We start from the raw sequence: 20624 nt of genomic DNA on the forward strand, positions 1-20624 counted from the left end.
GCCCTTGGCAACAACGGTGGTCAGGCATGCACCATAACAAATTACATTTTATTGAACAGCTTTTAGGTTTGTGGCCATCTTACCATGGTTGCCATACTCGGGAGACTGTGCTATCCCATCTCCGCATTGGCCATACTCGCCTTTCCGATGGGTATCTCATGGAATGACACCCTACTCCTCTCTGTAAGGTTTGTCTGGTCCCTCTTTCAGTTCTTCACTTTCTTGTAGATTGCTCGGTTTACCAGCAAGTTAGCAGGGTTTGCCTCCAATGCTGCCACCACCCTACCACTCTTACCTTCTCTTCTTGCAGATGGTCCTACCTTTGACTTACGATCACTTTCTGACTTTGTCAGCAACTGCTTTACTTTACGAACTTTGACACACAACCCTAAGCATCCCTTTCACCCCCTTTCTCCCCTCACCTCTGATTCCCTGTACAACTAGCTGTTTATAGTCCCAGCACTATTTTCTACCCCACAGTGCTGTATGACCCTTGTCGGTTTAGTGCTTTCCTAAATTATAATAATCCAATTTGGAAAACACGAGGAAATTAACACTATATTGGAGTATAAAACAAATTCCAACCACACAATAGAACGAAAAAGTAATGTAAAAGACCTGGGAGTGATAATGTCAGAGGATCTTGCCTTCAAACACCACAACATTGTATCGGTTGCATCTGCTAGAAAAATGACATGATGGATAGTCACAACCTTCAAAACTAGGGATGCCAAGCCCATGATGATAATCTTCAGATTGCTTGTTCTATCTGGGCTGGAATATTGCTGCACACTAACAGCACCTTTCAAGGCAGGTGAAATTGCTGATCTAGAAAATGTATAGAGAACCTTCATGGCACACACAACTGCGATAAAACACCTCAATTACTGGGAACACTTGAAGTTCCTCTACCTGTACTTTCTGGAATGCAGGCGGGAGAGATACATATTTTTATACTCTTGGAAAATCCTAGAGGGATTAATACCAAACTTGCACACGAAAATCACTCCCTATGAAAGCAAAATACTTGGCAGACAATCAGGACCAGATTTATAAGGGGGCAACTGCCCTGGGCCTCCCTGCAAGAGGGGGCCCCCAGATGGACTTCCTTTATATCAAAGTGTAATAAAAAAAATTAATAAAAGGAATTAAAGTGTGTGTGGGGGGCATGAGAAAATAGAAAGAAAGGGTGCCCCCACCCCTTCTCCCTTTGAATAACTTACAATCTCTTGCTACCCTCTACTCTCCTAAGGGTTTAGCGCTCCCCCATTATAATACCATCTACCCCTGCACTCCTCTTCAAGGGGGGCTCCTTGGCGTGGTGAAGAGGCTCTTGGTCTGAGGAATTAGCCCTGTCGGTCTTCTTCCTCAGACCGAACCTAATTACCCCCCATTCTCCCCTCCCCTATCCCATCCTCCCCTTTTTCCATTCCTCCTCCTCCTCCCCCCCACCCCTCCCTTTTGCCCTTCCTCTTTTTGGCCTTTGGGATTTCTCCCACAGGCGCGCTAGTTCCTAGGTAGGGGAAAGGACACCGGGGTCCATCCCATTCCATTGAGGTTCTTGGCGGTGGCGTAGTTTGCCGTGGAATCTGGATTGCCTGGGGATGTCCCTCTCCCTCTCCGGTATCCCGGAGTAGCTTTGGGTGTCTTTCGGGCGACGGGTGTATCTCTGGAAGCCACCTTTCGGATTCTGGGGGTGGTGGCCGAAGGAGGTATGCTTTGTGGCGGATATCCGGCCGCCCTCTCTTTTGTCCACCGAGGTAGCTCGGCAGATGTGAGGTTGCTATCCCGGATTGCTGGTTTACTGGCATGAAGGGTAGGGTATGGCACGGGTTCCATGCTGCATCTGCGCTACTAGCGGTGCTGAGGTCCTCTTGGGCGCGGAGGGAGATTTCCGGCCCTTTCATTCCTCCTGGGAACTATTCCTCCCCGCTCCCCCCTTTTTTTTATTCTTTTTTTTATTTTTATTTTATTTTCTTTCTTTTTTTTTCTTAAAAACAAAAAGCAAAGGAGTAACCTAACCATGGAGTACCCAATCCATGAACCCACTACCCCCGGGCCCCTTCTTGATACCGCACCCCATTCTGACCCTGCCTTGTGTTTAGACCACTCTTCGGACACTCCTGATGCCCCTGTACCTCTTGCTGGTGCTGTTTCCTCACCCGCTTCAGGTATCGGGGCTTCGACTGACTCCTTCGATTTGTCTGAACTCCGCTCTCCTTTGACTATGCTTCCGGCTTCTCCCTCTATGGTACGGCAATTTTCGAATCGCCCGCCCATTTCACGTCGAACCAACTCCGGTCCTACTCCTAAACGCCAACGTCAATCTCCTGATGATGTTCTTTCTTTACCTTCCCATTCTACTTGGAAAAGACCGACACGTCAAGCACTCCCTCTCCACGCTCCATTTCGGACCACACAATGGACTAAATTCTTTACTTTAAGACCGACTTCTTCTTCTGCCTACCTTTCTGACCATAGTATTGGCAAAGCGCTCCTGCGTCATGTTGGTAGAGATATTTCATTTCATGCTCTCAAGAGCGGTACATGCATCGTCACTGTCCAGAATGCTACCCAAGCTCATGATCTTTCTCTCCTTTCGAATATCGATACTACTCCTATCACTATTGAAAAACATCTTTCTCTCAATTCTTGTAGTGGTACTGTCATTCTGCCCCATACCATAGTCCAACAGAATTTTCAGTCATGTGGCAATGACATTTTTGAACAGCTGGAACTCCAGGATCTCCCAATCCTCAAAGTAGACACTTATGTCCTTCCTGCCCGGGGGCGGAGACGTTACCCTTGCAATGTGGCTCATTTAACTTTTGACAGCCGAGAACTCCCGTCCTCTGTATATGTCGCGGGACATTGGTTACAAGTTCGAAAGGTGATACCTACACCGCAACAATGTAGAAATTGCTGGCGTTTTGGTCACCCAGCGAAATATTGCAGATCTATGGCCGAATGCCCAGTCTGTGGTGCCGACGCCTCTTCAAGGGGGGCTCCTTGGCGTGGTGAAGAGGCTCTTGGTCTGAGGAATTAGACCTATCGGTCTTCTTCCTCAGACCGAACCTAATTACCCCCCAATCTCCCCTCCCCTATCCCATCCTCCCCATCCTCCCCTTTTTCCTTTCCTCCTCCCCCTCCCCACCCCTCCCTTTTGCCCTTCCTCTTTTTGTCCTTTGGGATTTCTCCCACAGGCGCGCTAGTTCCTAGGTAGAGGAAAGGATACCGGGGTCCATCCCATTCCGTTGAGGTTCTTAGCGGTGGCGTAGTTTGCCGTGGAATCTGGATCGCCTGGGGATGTCCCGATCCCTCTCCGGTATCCCGGAGTAGCTTTGGGTGTCTTTCGGGCGACGAGTGTATCTCTGGAAGCCACCTTTCGGATTCCGGGGGTGGTGGCCGAAGGAGGTATGCTTTGTGGCGGATATCCGGCCGCCCTCTCTTTTGTCCACCGAGGTAGCTCGGCAGATGTGAGGTTGCTATCCCGGATTGTTAGTTTACTAGCATGATGGGTAGGGTATGGCACGGGTTCCATGCTGCATCTGCGCTACTTGCGGTGCTGAGGTCCTCTTGGGCGCGGAGGGAGATTTCTGGCCCTTTCATTCCTCCTAGGACCTATCCCTCCCCGGTCCCCCCTTTTTTTTCTTTTTTTTATTTTTATTTTCTTTTCTTCTTTCTTTTTTTTTCTTAAAAACAAAAAGAAAGAAGTAACCTAACCATGGCAGCCCTAGTCCATGAACCTGGTACCCCCGGGCCCCTTCTTGATACCGCACCCCGTTCTGACCCCGCCTCGTCTTTGGACCACTCTTCAGACATTCCTCATGCCTCTGTACCTATTGCCGGTGCTGTTTCCTCACCCGCTTCAGGTACTGAGGCCTCGACTGACTCTTTCGATTTATCGGACCTTCGCTCTCCTCTGACTATGCTTCTGGCCTCTCCCTCTACGGTGCAGCAATTTTCAAATCGCCGACCCGTTCCACGTCGGACCAACTCTGGTCCCACGCCTAAACGCCAACGACAATTACCTGCTGATGATACTTCTCCACCTTCTCGTTCTTCTCAGAAACGATCGACACGTCCTTCACTACCTTTCCACGCTCAGTTTCAGACTGAACAGTGGACTAAATTCTTCACTTTACGACCAACTTCCTCTACTGCCTATCTTTCTGACCATAGTATTGGCAAGGCACTCCTACGCCATGTTGGTAAAGATATTTCTTTTCATGCTCTTAAGAGCGGTACGCGCATCATTACCGTACAGAATGCTACCCAGGCTCATGAGCTCTCTCGTCTTTCCCATATCGATACTGTTCCTGTCACTCTTGAAAAACATCATTCCCTCAATTCTTGTAGTGGTACCGTCATTCTGCCCCATACCATAGTTCAACGAAATTTCCAGACATGTGGCACTGACATTCTAGAACAGCTGGAACTCCAAGATCTCCCAATCCTCAAGGTAGACACTTACGTTCTTCCTGCCCGTGGGTGGAGACGATACCCTAGCAATGTGGCTCGTTTAACTTTTGACAGCCGAGAACTCCCATCCTCAGTTTATATAGCAGGACATCGGTTACAAGTTCGAAAGGTGATCCCTACACCACAACAGTGTAGAAATTGCTGGCGATTTGGCCATCCAGCGAAATATTGCAGATCTATCGCCGAATGCCCAGTCTGTGGTGCCGATGACCATTCTAATACGTCTTGCAATCGATCTCCCTCTTGCCTTAACTGTCATGAGGCTCACCCTTCGTACTCTCGCCGTTGTCAGGTCTATTTAAACGAGCGGGAAATCCGTTACCTCAAAGAGACAGAAGGTCTCCCTTATGCCATGGCAGTTTCTCATCTCCGCCTCCAAGGGAGACTCCCACGTGTTTCTTATTCCCGTGTTTCAAAACGTCCCCCCACTTCTGGTATCCCATCTTCTACACCCACCTCTGTGGTTACCTCTCCCATAATCACTCCTGTATCTAATCCTTTTGCTGTCCTCGGCTCAGACGTCCCTACTTCAACGCCTCAGTCTAATCTCGCTTCTTCGAGTTCTCTCTCACAAGCCTCAGTATCGACGAGACCTCGTACGACACCTCCTCCCAGTCGTCCCTCTACTTCTCAAAAGTCAAAAAAAGGTCCGGTAACACCTCCTACCCATCTTCCACCTCTTCATTTTACCCTCCCTGTCTCTGTCCCTAGTTCTTCCCCTCTCACTGGCTCAGTTACAAGTGCAGAGGTTCACCCTCCTCCTCGTAATGTACCTTCCTCCCCTGTTCCCTCCCAAGTTTCTTCCTCTTCTGCCACCTCCCAGGTTCCTGCCTCCTCTGTCCCCTGCCACGCTTCTCCAGTTCCCTCCACCCTTTCGCCCCCCCTACCTTGGTACAGTCCAATACAGTTCCAATCTTTACTCATCCTCCCCCTACCATTCCCAATATTGTCTCCCATACGACATCTCTGAATTCCGAAACACTTGAAGCAATCTCTGAATATATTGCAGAGACCAAACCATCAATGGACACTGATCCACCTTCCGCTCTTTCTCTCTCCTCTGCTCCATCTGCGCAACTCCTTTCTTCACAGCGCACCATTCCTTCGCTGCTTGAACATTTTCCACTGCCTCCGCATGTGGACTTTTCTAACCCTTCTAGTCCGTAGGAACCCTTACCTGCGGATTTCAAGTATCTTTATCATTGCCAATCATGGCCTATTTACAGTGGAATATACGCGGCCTCAGGGGTAATCGGGGTGAGCTTCAGATGTTACTCTCCCAGTTTGCCCCTGTTGGTGTTTGCTTACAGGAACCAAAATTACACTCTGCTGTTATTTCTCACATCTCAGGCTATAATTTATTGTATTCTTCAGATCCTTTTCCTGATGGGACCTTTAATGAAAGTGCCCTTCTTCTCCGCACTGATATTCCGTACCATCAGCTATTTGTTCATACTTCGCTGCATTACACAGCAGCCCGTATCCACTTACATAGGTGGTATACGCTCTGTTCTTTATATCTCTCTCCTTCTCGGGCATTATCTATTCCGGATTTTGCCTTCCTTGTTTCGTCATTACCGCCACCGATTCTGTTACTTGGTGATTTTAATGCCCACCATTTCCTCTGGGGGGGGGTCTCACTGTGATTCCCGTGGAATTCAGTTAGAGGCTTTTCTTGCCACCCACCCCCTCCATGTTTTAAATACAGGTACTCACACCCATTTTGATCCTCGGACTCATACTCTCTCTTGCATCGATCTCTCAATCTGCTCTTCCTCCGCCGCATTAGACTTCACTTGGTCTGTTCTCCCGGACTTACATGACAGTGATCATTTCCCAATCATTCTTACTTCCCCTTCATATTCGCCACCTCTTCGCACCCCACGCTGGCAATTTAATCGGGCAAATTGGAACCTTTACTCACACCTAACTGTTTTTAAAGAGGTTCCTTCTTCGTCCTCCATCGATGAGCTTTTACACCTCTTCTCGTCCTCCGTTTTCACCGCAGCTTCTCATTCTATACCCCAAACTTCGGGCAGGCATTCTCAGAAATGCGTGCCTTGGTGGTCTCCTGCTTGTGCTCGTGCAGTACGTTTGAAACGCGCTGCATGGGGCAGGTACCGGTACAATAGAACCACAGAGCGACTCCTTGATTTTAAACAGAAGCGTGCGATCGCTCGCCGTGTCATCCGTGACGCTAAACGCACTTGCTGGCGAGATTATGTCTCCACCATCACCTCTGCTTCCTCTATGAGTGCAGTCTGGAAAAAAGTACGAAAACTGAGTGGTAAATATTCTCCTGACCCGGCTCCTGTTCTGCGGGTTGCCGGTGTTGATATAGCAAACCCACTAGATGTTGCCAATGAAATTGGCAATCATCTGGTCCGTATTTCTCAGGGACTCCATCTATGCCCCTCATTTCTTTCCTCAAAGTCTGCCAGAGAGTTAGCACCCTTGGACTTTTCTTCTCTCAGAGAAGAACAGTATAATGTGCCTTTTACACTTCAAGAACTGGAGGCAACACTCTCAGCTTGTCGATCATCGGCAGCTGGGCCCGACGACATTCATATTCGTATGCTACAACATTTACATCAGTCAGCCCTTGCAGTCCTATTACGCCTTTACAATCTTATTTGGTCACAAGGAGTTCTTCCACAGCTGTGGAAATCCGCCATTGTCCTCCCTTTCCGCAAACCAGGCACTACGGGACATGAAACCTCCCACTATCGTCCCATTGCTCTTACCAGTGCAGTTTGCAAAGTAATGGAACGTCTAGTAAATAGACGTTTAGTGTGGTATTTAGAGACACAACAGTCTCTCCACTCGTCAATATGGCTTTCGTAAGGGACGTTCTACCATAGACCCCTTACTGCGCTTGGATACGTATGTTCGTAATGCCTTTGCGAATAACCACTCAGTTATTGCCATATTTTTTGACCTTGAGAAGGCATATGACACAACTTGGAGGTATAATATTTTAGCCCAAGCCCACTCCTTAGGCCTTCGAGGCAATCTACCATCCTTCCTTAAGAACTTTTTAACTGACAGGCATTTCCGTGTTCGGGTTAATAATGTGCTCTCCCCGGACTTTATCCAAGCTGAAGGTGTCCCCCAGGGATGTGTTCTGAGCACAACACTTTTTCTCCTTGCTATTAATGATTTGGCCTCTAGTCTTCCATCAAATATTTGGTCATCACTCTATGTTGATGACTTCGCTATTGCCTGTGCAGGCGCTGACTGTCACCTCCTTACAGTTTCTCTCCAACATGCAGTCGACCGTGTTTCCAATTGGGCCACCACACATGGGTTTAAATTTTCCAGCACTAAAACCCACCAAATCACTTTCACTAGACGCTCTGTCATCTCCGATCATCCTTTGTACCTCTATGGCTCCCGTATCCCTGAACGTGATACAGTCAAGTTTCTGGGCCTCCTCTTTGATCGTAGGTTATCCTGGAAACCTCACATTACCTCTCTGAAGGCAACTTGTCACAGCCGGCTGAACCTTCTTAAAACCCTTGCTCATCTTTCATGGGGAGCTGATCGTCGAACCCTCCTTCACCTACATTCCACCCTTATTTTATCGAAACTTGATTATGGTGACCAGATCTATTCAGCGGCATCTCCTGCTACTCTCTCTAGCCTTAACCCCATTCATCACCAAGGATTACGTTTATGCCTTGGTGCTTTTCGCTCTTCCCCTGTCGAAAGCCTCTATGCAGAAGCGAACGTTCCATCCTTATCCGATCGCCGTGATGCCCATTGCCTGCGCTACTACATACGCTCTCATGATCTCCGCAATCCTTCCATTTATAGAATGGTCACTGATATTAGTAGACATTCTTTATTTGTTCGCCGCCCCTGCTTACTCCGTCCCTTCTCTCTTCGCCTTCATTCGCTCTTGTCTTCTCTTCAACTACCACCTTTCTATGTACATGTAGCATCTCACTTTTCCCTACCCCCCTGGGAAGTTCCAGCTGTTCGAGTCTGTTCTTTCTCCCTCCCTTGCTCGAAAGCCCAACTGTCTACGGTCGCTTCCCGCTCTCTTTTTCTTGACCACTTTCACTCTCATTCTCATGCCATTGCTGTGTACACAGATGGCTCTAAGTCTTCAGACGGTGTAGGATTCGCAGCAGTGTTTCCGGACAGCGTCGTACAAGGGCATTTACTATCTTCGGCTAGTATTTTTACTGCTGAATTATATGCCATCCTTACAGCACTTATCCGTATTGCATCTATGCCTGTGTCATCATTTGTGGTTGTCTCAGACTCCCTTAGTGCTTTACAGGCTATACAAAAATTTGATACACCTCACCCCTTAGTCCTCCGTATCCAACTTTGGCTACGCCGCATCTTTACCAAGCATAAAGATATTGTTTTTTGTTGGGTCCCTGGTCATGTTGACGTACAGGGCAATGAACAGGCAGACACTGCTGCGCAGTCAGCAGTACATGACCTACCAGTTTCTTATAGAGGTATTCCATGTACGGACTATTTTGCTGTAATATCTTCCCACCTTCACACCCGTCGGCAACAACGTTGGTCTACTATGCTCGGCAACAAACTTCAGTCTATTAAACCGAGTATAGGTTACTGGCCGTCTTCTTATCACCAGTGTCGAGGTTGGGAGACTACTTTCTCCCGTCTTCGCATTGGCCATACTCGTCTTACTCATGGATATCTCATGGAGAGGCGCCCTGCTCTCTGTGAGAATTGCCAAGCTCCATTATCAGTCAGCCACATTCTGTTGGACTGCCCACTTTATCAATGAGCACGCAGAATTTACCTCCATTGTCGTCTTCGCTCCGCTGCTCTCTCTCTACCTTCCCTTCTCGCTGACGGACCCACCTTTCATCCGGACTCTCTCATTGACTTTTTGACAACTGACTGACTTCACAAATTCTGATACCTTCGGCCCTTTCTACTTCAATCTCTTGCTACCCTCTACCCCTGTACTATCCCCTGCCCCGCTGTTGTCTGTAACCTACTGATCATCCCTCCTCCCTTCTGCCATCCAATACCCTCGCTTCCTCCCCTACCCTGCAGTGCTGTATAGCCCTTGTGGCTTAGCGCTTCTTTTTATTTATAATAATAATATTTTTGGTTAGTCAGTTCAGAGGTCATTGACAGAGTCAGTTGGTGGCCTGGGGTTGTGTGTGTGTCTGTGTGTTCGTCGACTGCTTTTAGTACTAGACAATGGTGTGGGGCAGTGGTATCTGTGTTTTAGATCTGTGTGTTGCTCACAAAGGTTTGCAATATATCATTGTTTTGCAATTACATCTTACACGTGTTTATGCACACACGCACACCTCGACCCCTGCAACCACAACTAAGTGAGTACACACACACATTATATATAATTGTGTGTGTGTTTGTTAGTGTTATTAACTACATTGTCATTAAATGTCAAAAAATATGAATATTTGTTTTTTCAGAAGACCCAGTATGCCCCGGAAAATTCAGATGTCAGGAGCTCAGAAAAAAAAAAATTCCAAAGAATCAAGTGAAAGAAATGCTGCGGTTTTGGCAACGACAAAATGCCTTACAGAATTTTTCTGTGCTACCGTAATGAAAAACATAGAAGCTAGTAATGAAGAACCAGTACCACTACCAGATGTTTCTTCTGAGGACCCACCCGCATTCCCAAGTACATCTGCATAAAATAATAAAAACATACCAAATCAAGATAACAAAGTTCATGAATCGCCACAACCACATTCTACAGATACTTCTGTAAACATGGACTTTGAAGTGCCACCATGTGATTCAGACCCAGTCATGTGGCTTCCTGTCACAGAAAAGCATGTGTCCTTTTGGTCAACTGCCACCATATAGATAGATACCGAAAGTGTGACGCCAAAGATACAAATACACATCGGTAATTATTATGTAGTGTAGATGGAACATATTACAAACTGAAAATTATAGTCAGTTATTCTTAGTCAATAAAATTGAGAAAAATAAAATCAGACGTCTTCTTCGAAACCTAACATTTTTTTTTCGAAAACTGCTGTTTATCATTCATTTTAGTTAATTTCTTATTTGTAATTCAGTTTAATTTCCATGTTCAGGGCCCCCCAAACCTAAAGTGATCTGGGCTCCCCCAAGGTCTAAATCCGGCCCTGACCACCCAGGATAACCCAAGAAAGTCAGTGCGTCATCGAGGACTGTCTGATTTCCTTTGGGGTCCTCAATCTTGTCCCCCAGGATGCGACCCACACCAGTCGACTAACACCCAGGGACCTACTTGCTGCTAGGTGAACAGGACAACAGGTATAAAGAAACGCGTCGAAATGTTTCTACCCGCCGGGAATCGAACCCGGGCCCTCCGTGTGTAAAGCGAGAGTTTTGCCAGCCAGGCCACGGGGTCGCCGACCATAAGGTAAATAAGACACGGTCTCCATGACGCACTGACTTTCTTGGGTTATCCTGGGTGGTTAACCCTCCATGTTAAAAATCCCAACAAAATCTTAGCTCTCTCCAGAAAAGTATGTAAGAGGAACAGGAAGATAGAGCAAGCGTGAGTATGAACACATAAGTATGTGTGGGAACAACCCAAGTCAGCAATCATCTTAAAAAAAGTGTTTGATAGCGTTGTAACTTATAAGAGTTTAAAACATTAAATCTCAAACAAGGTCAGGATCCATACAAAGCTTTAAGAATGAGTATGACAGGGCTCATGCAACCAGGAGAGAATGAACCCAGTAGTGGCCAGTGGAAAGGAAGGGCCATAAGCTGAGATTCGACCCCTGCAGCCACCGTTAGGTGAGTAAAGAAGGTAGGTACCTTGAACAGTGGAGGTGCCTTACTTCCCCTTGGCGGTGTATAATCCTTAAAGGTTTATTTCCAGTTTATTATCCCATAGGGTTAATAATCCAGTATGATTCATTAAAGACACGGTCGTCGGACTGCCTTATTTTAGTTGAGGAACTTGAATCCTCTCTCCCAGGATGCGACCCACAGCAGTCGGACAAGTATCCAGGTACCTACTTACAATCAGGTAAACAGGACAATAAATGTAAGGAAATGTGTCCAAAGTTTTTACTCGTCAAAGTTTTTACTCGTCCGAGAACCGAACCCTGATCTCTTAGAGTGTAAATCAATTCCCGGCACGGGTGGAAACGTTGGGCATGTTTCCTTACATCTGCTGTCTCTATTTACCTAGCAGTAGGTAGATACCTGGGTGTTAGTCGACTGGGGGACAAGATTGAAGGACCACAGTAGAAATGAGAGACGGTCCTCGATGCCGCACTGACTTTCTTACCCTATACCCATCCTGTGGGCAGTAGCCGAAAGATTACATTATGTACCTCTCTAATCTTTTGACTCCCGCCCACAGGATTGGTATGGGGTCATAATCAAGATGTTAAACTGACTTCCTTGGGTTATCCTGGGTGACTAACCCTCCCCTGAGTTATCCTAGGTGGCTAACCCTCCCCAGTTTATCGTGGGTGACATACCCTCCCCGGGTTACCCTGGGTGGCTAACCCTCTCCCGGGTTAAAAAAAAAAAAAAAATCTTAGACCCCCCAGTGGAAATAAGTCACTTTGTCTGACTTTTTTTTGGGGTTATCCCAGGTTCTCTACACATATGGTGTTATGTATGATAATCTGTGTAACTGTGTTTGTGTATACCTGAATAAAGTTACTAGCAAACAACACCCAACAACTTAAATGTAATTTAGGTATTATGATCTGACGGGTGTGTGACCGAACCCTTAGTTGATCTTAAGGGGAGAGTAGTGCCAGTTCCTCGGATCAAAAGTCCTTAGCTGGTATCAGGATAACCCATTCAAGGATAATTATCATGTAAAGTTATACACCAAGGAAAAAATTAAACAAGGTTAAGTTACCCCTTTAAAGTTTTTTCTTATTTATAGAAAATGCATATTTTAAGTTCAACCATAACTTTTAAATATAATAATAATATATATTTATTTCTACAAGTACATGTACAGGGTATACAGTCCTAGCTGACATCAATGACATACTACTATATAGAAAACCCCTTGTTATGCAGAGCATTTCGGCCAAATTAGGTCAGTGTCCCAGGATGCGACCCACACCAGTCGACTAACTCCCAGGTACCCATTTTACTGATGGGGAACATAGATAACCAGTGTAAAGAAACACGCCCAATGTTTCTACCCTCGCCGGGAATCGAATCCAGAACCTCGCCGTGTGAAGCGAGAGCTTAAGGAATCATTCTGAAGCCAAGAAGCACAGAAAGAATTTAAAGCCATAACTGAAATTGAAAAAAAATATTTTCCTATGCCAAATCTAAGACCCCCCCCCCAAAAAAAAAAAAAAAATCCGGTATTGGGCCCCTGCTTACACATGACAACGTGACTTATTTCCATTGGGGTCCTTGTAATATCTGATTATTAGGTAATTTAAATATATGTTACTATGTATGGTAATTTGTATAACTGTTTTTATGTATACCTGTACCTAAATAAACTTACTACCTTCCTTTATAGCATCCTTCATTCCTTCCTTTATAGTTTCCTTCCTTTCTTTATAGTTCCTTTCCATCCTTCCGTTCTTCCTTGATAGTTCCCTTCTTTCCTTTACAGTTCCTTTCCATCCTTCATTTATAGTTCCCTTCTTTCCTTTATAGCTCTCATTCTTTCTTTATAGTTTCCTTCTTTTATAATTTCCTTCCTTGCTTTATAATTTCCTTCCTTGCTTTATAGTTTCCTTCCTTGCTTTATAATTTCCTTCCTTGCTTTATAGTTTCCTTCCTTGCTTTATAGTTTCCTTCCTTGCTTTATAGTTTCCTTCCTTGCTTTATAGTTTCCTTCCTTGCTTGATAGTTTCCTTCCTTGCTTTATAGTTTCCTTCCTTGCTTGATAGTTTCCTTCCTTGCTTTATAGTTTCCTTCCTTGCTTGATAGTTTCCTTCCTTGCTTTATAGTTTCCTTCCTTGCTTTATAGTTTCCTTCCTTGCTTTATAGTTTCCTTCCTTGCTTTATAGTTTCCTTCCTTGCTTTATAGTTTCCTTCCTTGCTTTATAGTTTCCTTCCTTGCTTTATAGTTTCCTTCCTTGCTTGATAGTTTCCTTCCTTGCTTGATAGTTTCCTTCCTTGCTTGATAGTTTCCTTCCTTGCTTTATAGTTTCCTTCCTTGCTTTATAGTTTCCTTCCTTGCTTTATAGTTTCCTTCCTTGCTTGATAGTTTCCTTCCTTGCTTGATAGTTTCCTTCCTTGCTTGATAGTTTCCTTCCTTGCTTTATATAGTTTCCTTCCTTGCTTTATAGTTTCCTTCCTTGCTTTATAGTTTCCTTCTTGCTTGATAGTTTCCTTCCTTGCTTGATAGTTTCCTTCCTTGCTTGATAGTTTCCTTCCTTGCTTTATAGTTTCCTTCCTTGCTTGATAGTTTCCTTCCTTGCTTTATAGTTTCCTTCCTTGCTTTATAGTATCCTTCCTTGCTTTATGCTTGATAGTTTCCTTCCTTGCTTTATAGTTTCCTTCCTTGCTTTATAGTTTCCTTCCTTGCTTTATAGTTTCCTTTTCCTTCCTTGCTTTATAGTTTCCTTCCTTGCTTGATAGTTTCCTTCCTTGCTTGATAGTTTCCTTCCTTGCTTGATAGTTTCCTTCCTTGCTTTATAGTTTCCTTCCTTGCTTTATAGTTTCCTTCCTTGCTTTATAGTTTCCTTCCTTGCTTTATAGTTTCCTTCCTTGCTTTATAGTTTCCTTCCTTGCTTTATAGTTTCCTTCCTTGCTTTATAGTTTCCTTCCTTGCTTTATAGTTTCCTTCCTTGCTTTATAGTTTCCTTCCTTGCTTTATAGTTTCCTTCCTTGCTTTATAGTTTCCTTCCTTGCTTTATAGTTTCCTTCCTTGCTTTATAGTTTCCTTCCTTGCTTTATAGTTTCCTTCCTTGCTTTATAGTTTCCTTCCTTGCTTTATAGTTTCCTTCCTTGCTTTATAGTAGTCAAGACACAGGTTAGGGCAACACATCACCCAGACTCTGGGGAAGCTAGCCTCAGTGAAGCTTCAGTCGCCCTTAAGAACTACAACAACAAGATGGTTTGTCACATTAATGTCTCTTAATTATAGATACTACCACCCTTGTGGGTTTAGCGCTTAGTTGTAATAATAATACAGATAATATTACGTTAGCTAATTCGTTAAATTCAGAAATGTTTCACATCAGTTTAATGTTTCATTTCCATTGACGCTGTATGACCCTTTTTGGGTTTAGCGCTTCTTTTTGAGAATAATAATAAAGTCCATTGAGTTTGAAAGATAAATTATTAAAATATTTATTAGGGGTGAGAGTAAAGCAATGAAATACCCATTAAAGATTTTTAATGGGCATTTCACATATTATACGTGCAAACCCCTCAAGGAAGGTTCCTTGATGTTGGTGAGGGGCTCTTGATTTAGGGAATTGGATCTATGCTCCAGTTCCCCGAATTAAGCCTGAATGCCTTCCACATCCCCCCCAGGCGCTGTATAATCCTCCGGGTTTAGCGCTTCCCCCTTGATTGTAATAATAATAATAATATACGTGCAAAAATAATGTAGATAAACCTGATAAGGATTTTGGTTAATTAAAAGCTTAGCTTTTCTATTTAGTATATTTTATAATTAAATACAGTAAAAATTTAATAAGGGGAAACATTGTACAGTACTACAAGGATCCCAATGGAAGTAAGTCCAGGACTCCAATAGAAATACTAAGTCACCTTGACTTTTTAGGGTTATCTTAGGTAATTTACAACATGTATAATAATTGTACTTAAGTGTACCTGTACCTAAATAAACTTAATGTGTCTTGTATAAATCTTAGATTAAATTATTAATTCATTTTGACTGTCCTAATTTTTCAGAATAATATGGAGGCTGGGGCATCCCACCATGGTCATTTTACTCTTCCAACATCATGGTCTCCCCAGTAAGTCTTGCACTACACTATATTTATTTATTTTGGGCTTTATGTATAGTACTAAAACCAATGATAATGTATCATACTGTATTATTTATTATGTGGAAAATAACATATTCTTCTTCCCCCATCTCCAAAATTAAACCTAAATGTGTTACCTACAGTTTTTATATAAAAAAGGGGCAATTGACAAACTAGGAATCTGAAGAAAGTGCATTTGGGAACATCATGATGGGCTACAACAGTCTTAAGAAGTGAAATGAATTATAATAATTGCTGTGTGTAAAAACAGATACATATACAAGGAGAAGCCCGTCCTTCAGTGTTTTATACACTAGCATCAGTAACTCGGTAGATTCGGGTATAACTTGATTTAAGCTGTAGCTGACAGCTATTCAGAATGAATATTGTATAATTATTCCTTGTTCTTCTTGTGTCTTCAGAGATTTCACAGGGAAGCAGCGTGTAGTGGTGGTGGCTATCTTTGGCAAGAGCACCATGGACTCGGGAGGATGTAAAGCTACAGCACTTGAATTAATGGTAGGCCGAAAAATATTCCAACGGAATATGATTCAGCCATTATCTATTGACTTCGACACTATGGTTAGTTTGCTGTTTATAATTTTTTTTACATTATTTTTTTTAAACACACCAGCCATCTCCCATTGAGTCAAGGTGACCTGAAAAAGAAGAAAAATATTCACCATCACTCACTCTGTCACTGATACTACAGTTCAAAACTGCAAATTACACATTTTTACAATAATGTTATTATGCTTTTCAGATATATATTTAAATTTTGCTTCACTTTAATATTAAGCATCCACATGATAACAAAAATATTCTCTATTATATATTGTTTTATTATTTATGTGAAAAAATGAAGTACATATGTAGTTTCCAGATTAGGGAAAGAATGACATGTTATATCTCCCTAAACATCCTTCAGGTACATCCAGTGGCATAGCCAAGTTCTGAAATTCGGGGAAGTGAGCATATAAAAAAAAGGCGCCATGACACGTACCAAATAATTTTAAATTTGTTATACATTTTTATTTTGTTTTTAAAATAAAAAAACAAGGAAGATACAGTTTTAAATGAAGTACATAATTATTATTCTGTATTTAAAATCAAAACACAATAAAAAAGTTTTACAGTAAGCTCATAAATATCAAAACAATAAAAATGTGTTATTTAATTTTTTTAATTTTAAACATAAAGTGAAAACAAAACGAATCAGTGTGAAAAATGTACGAAGCAATTATGACAGTCTGTTTTGTCTAGGCTTCATTCTAGCTAAGTTTACAGTAACTTTGTTATAATTGAGTATATCTCCTTGGAACTCCTGCAAGTGTTTCTATCCTGATCTCCTTCAGGTATATTTCCTAGCAGCTGTTGCAGGTATATTTCCTAGCAGCTGTTGCAGGTATATTTCCAAGGAACTCTTGTAAGTATTCCTTGCAGAAAGTGCCTCTGGTGTATCTTGTAAGAGCTCTGGTCAGTATATCTCCCAGTAGCTACTGCAGGGGTATCTTGCAGGAGCTGCTGCAGGTGCATCTCGTAGGACCTTCTGCAGGTATACCTCCCAGGAGCTGATGCATGTATATCTGTCAAGAGCTGCTGCAGACATATCTTCCAGGTGCTCCTGTAGGTACATGTATATCTGTCAAGAGCTGCTGCAGACATATCTTCCAGGTGCTCCTGTAAGTACATTTCTCAGGAGCTTCTAAAGGTGTATCTCCCAGGAACTCCAACAGGTATATATCCCAGGGGCTGCTGTATCCATATCTTCCAGGGGCTGCTGTATGCATATCTCCCAAGACCTCCTGGAGATACATCTCCAGGAGGTCGTGGGAGATATGCATGCAGCTGCTGTGGGTACAGTAATTTCCTGTAACTGACTTGATGTTTGCATTTCACTTCTCAGATTGGAGTGGAAGGTTATTATAACCCAGTTCGAAGAACCATCTACTTGCACTTAACTGGAGCCTATGACACCTCGACCTTGATATCTTCCCTAGAGGCAATGCACCAACAGCTTCAAGACAAAGTAATTATGCATCTGAATTTTTTTAAGACTAAATTAATAAAGGGATAGTTAATATAATTTGGGTAATTAAATATTAGTACACAGTTACACAGATTGTAATTACATTATATTGTATTTTATTATTTTTTTTTTTTTATCAGACTGGTCTTCTCCCACTGAGGTAGGATGACCCAAAAAAAAGAAAATACATTCACCATCATTCACGTTATCACTGTCTTGCCAGAGGCAATGTTTCATTCACAATTCATTTATTTGTTAATTTTTAAAAAATACAGGCTTAGGTGTGGAACAATGTGGGCATGATTTGCAGAGTAATTTTTTACAAAGCCCACAGCAATCATCCAGGGACGTACTGTATGTTACTACAATCCTGTCACATGAGGGTGTCCTGGAAGCCTGTTAAATATTTTGCAACGAGGCAGGAGTGCCTTTTTTTTTTTTTTTTTCCTTTCTGTCTAGTGAACATGTAAAATACCAAGTAAATTTTCAGAGTACAGTAGAAAATCTTAAGCCACATGATCATAGCTCATGTTTTCAAAAAACAGTCTACTTATAGATTTAGGTGGGTATATTGTATCATTTCAAAATTGTGATGAGTTTTAAAAATAATAATGTTAGTATTCATATCATTGCAGCTTATATCTATAGCTTATCATATATCTTTTGTTTATTTCCATACTAGGGGTTCTTGATGGCATGGTCGAGCCTAAAGCTGGGATATGCTCGAAGTCTCCTGGTACTGTTTTCTGTGTCTCATTTGCTACTACTGTGTCACCCAACTCATGTTTTCGACATAAGTTATATTCATCTCTTTCGGACACTTGATGCAATCAGGTTAGTAAGAGAGCAACACCAAAGGCATTAAATGCATTAGTACACTCTGTGTTTATAATTACTATGCTCTTTACATTCTTTATAACTTTCTAAAGCTCTAGATTTCTATACACTTAAAAGATCTTTGTATATTCAACATTTTCAAGTGAGTTGTTTGCTTTTATTGAAATTGAATTCTCACCTTTTTTTTTTCAGTCAGTTCTGCTTTGCCTCAAGTACAGTATTAAATTTAATATACATATTCTCCCATTTGATAAAATGGGAAAATTTGTAGGTTTAACGAGGAAGGCTTCTTCTGTGTATAATGAAAGTTAAGACACTTGTGCAACATCTGGTTATCTTTATTGTAGACGTTTTGCCATCCAGTGGCTTTATTAATACAGATTCTTGGACATAATAAGAAATCAGAAGAACTATATACAAAAGATGAGGTAATCAGTCCCTCAGCCTTGGAGGTAGTGTTTAGAGCACATCTTGTCGGTATTGTATACCTGTCTTGCACAACTTGTCAGGCACTGCAACATCATGGAATCTTGGTTCAGAGGACTTCTACATCACCTTCTTCACGGCTACTGCAACTAACCCATCAATTTGGGTAGGACCTACTTCCACTGGGGAATCCCGCCTACCAGTGACTATGCCCTCGTCTGCTACACGTCCCTTTCACTGATGCCTATATAAGCGCCAGTCTCCTTGCCTGTGCTTCAGAATCTCTACAACCATGGTGCTCTAAACACCACTTCCAAGGCTGAGGGACTGATTACCTCATCTTTTGTATATAGTTCTTCTGATTTCTTATTATGTCCAAGAATCTGTATTGATAAAGCCGCTGGATGGCAAAACATCTACAATAAAGATAACCAGATGTTGCACAAGTGTTTTTTTAACTTTCATCTTGTCGGTATTGTATACTTCTCTGCATAATAATATACCTCCTATATTTAGGTATATTATTATATAATAATATACCAAAAAGAAGGTAATGTATATGTGGGGTCCTCCTATATTTAGGTATATTATTATACAATAATATACCTAAATATAGGAGGACCCCCACATATACATTACCTTCTTTTTGGTGTTCCATGCTTTTGTTGGCTTCAAACTGAGCCATTGTTCATTATGTTCCACCCACCAGTGATAGTCATCAACAGGTGGAACAATGGCTCAGTTGTAAGCCAACAAAAATGTGGAACACCGAAAATAAGTGCTGTATATATGGGGCCCTGTATGACAGGAAATTTTGGGTGTTTGATTTTTAGGTAAGTAGGCCTGTTTCAAGTACAAAATTTGTTACAAGGATGCTGTCACTCAACACATTAAGAATACCTTGCTTTCTACCTGTTTTTCAAGAATGGCAGTCGTCATGCCCTAATGTTAACTTGCCAAACTCACTGCCTTAACTCGCTTTCATGAACCTTCAAAACTTTTCCATCCTTCAAAATTCAAGATCAGCCAGTTAGTTTCCACAATTCCCTTTGAATATTGCCTTTCTCATTCTTCAGCAACATATCAAATTTGATCGACCACTATCTTCCACTTTTTAAACATGCTCTCATTTGCCTAGTGAAAGTTCAAGCCTCTACCTTTGATGCCTCTCACATCCCTTCCAGCCACCAGACATTTACATTGTATATCCTGTCATTAACATAACTGTACGTTTCTACTTTATTAACGTGCTGACTGTCTCTCACCGAGGCAGGGTGACTTGTAAAAGAAAAACCTTCACCATCATGCAGGCTATCACTTGTCTTGCCAGAGGCACACAGATATGACAGTTTAGATATCCCTCTCAACAGCAAATATCCCAAACCCCTCTTTTGAAGTGTAGCATGCATGTATGTCCCACCTCCAGGACTCAAATCTGGCTAACCGGTTTCCCTGAATCCCTTCACAAAATATTATTTCTGCTTATATGTGTGTTAATCATTTTTTAAGCAGCATTTTACACTTGCCAGTGTGTCATGATATACAAACGGCATCCCATGATATTAAATAAAGAAATGGCTGTCTCCATTCTTCTTTTTTTTTTTTCAGATCTAAAGCACAAAACTGCCTCGCTGAGGTACTAAGACAAGTTCCCGGAATCAGCAAGGACTGGGTTTCGTTTGGTCGTTTGTGTTCCCCTCGTGTTCTGTTCATCTTCTCTTCTCGGTTGTTACCCATTCAGATAACATCTCATGATAATGCTTCTGTGCAAAGGTAATTTAGGAACTTTTCATATAGCTTTTCCACATTTTTTCATTAATCTTATATAAAAGGGCATATGATTGAGACAAGGAATATAGGGGCAAGTAGTATTCAAGTAATCTAGTCAGGGAGAAAAGCAAAGATCAGGTAAAGGACAGGACAAGGCAGTATTTTTGTAA

General features: G+C 42.6%; 1 protein-coding gene across 4 annotated transcripts in view; it reads left to right on the forward strand.

Annotated features, from left to right (window-relative positions):
• The window catches only part of LOC128692673 (nonsense-mediated mRNA decay factor SMG8), a 96091-nt gene that overhangs the window by 45047 nt on the left and 30420 nt on the right, over positions 1 to 20624 (forward strand). For 2 of the 4 annotated variants that reach the window (XM_053781955.2, XM_053781954.2), the window contains exons 1-6: positions 14362 to 14509; positions 15316 to 15380; positions 15815 to 15974; positions 17299 to 17421; positions 18104 to 18255; positions 20293 to 20457. In XM_053781955.2, the coding sequence (XP_053637930.1) occupies positions 14507 to 14509; positions 15316 to 15380; positions 15815 to 15974; positions 17299 to 17421; positions 18104 to 18255; positions 20293 to 20457 (668 nt within the window). In that variant the 5' untranslated portion in view covers positions 14362 to 14506. Of the gene's footprint in view, positions 1 to 14361; positions 14510 to 15315; positions 15381 to 15814; positions 15975 to 17298; positions 17422 to 18103; positions 18256 to 20292; positions 20458 to 20624 lie in introns of those variants that run through there. The other 2 variants (XM_070089948.1, XM_070089946.1) reach the window with 1 other exon arrangement.

Source organism: Cherax quadricarinatus, chromosome 30 (genome assembly GCF_038502225.1).
Source record: "Cherax quadricarinatus isolate ZL_2023a chromosome 30, ASM3850222v1, whole genome shotgun sequence".
NCBI lineage: Eukaryota > Metazoa > Arthropoda > Malacostraca > Decapoda > Parastacidae > Cherax > Cherax quadricarinatus.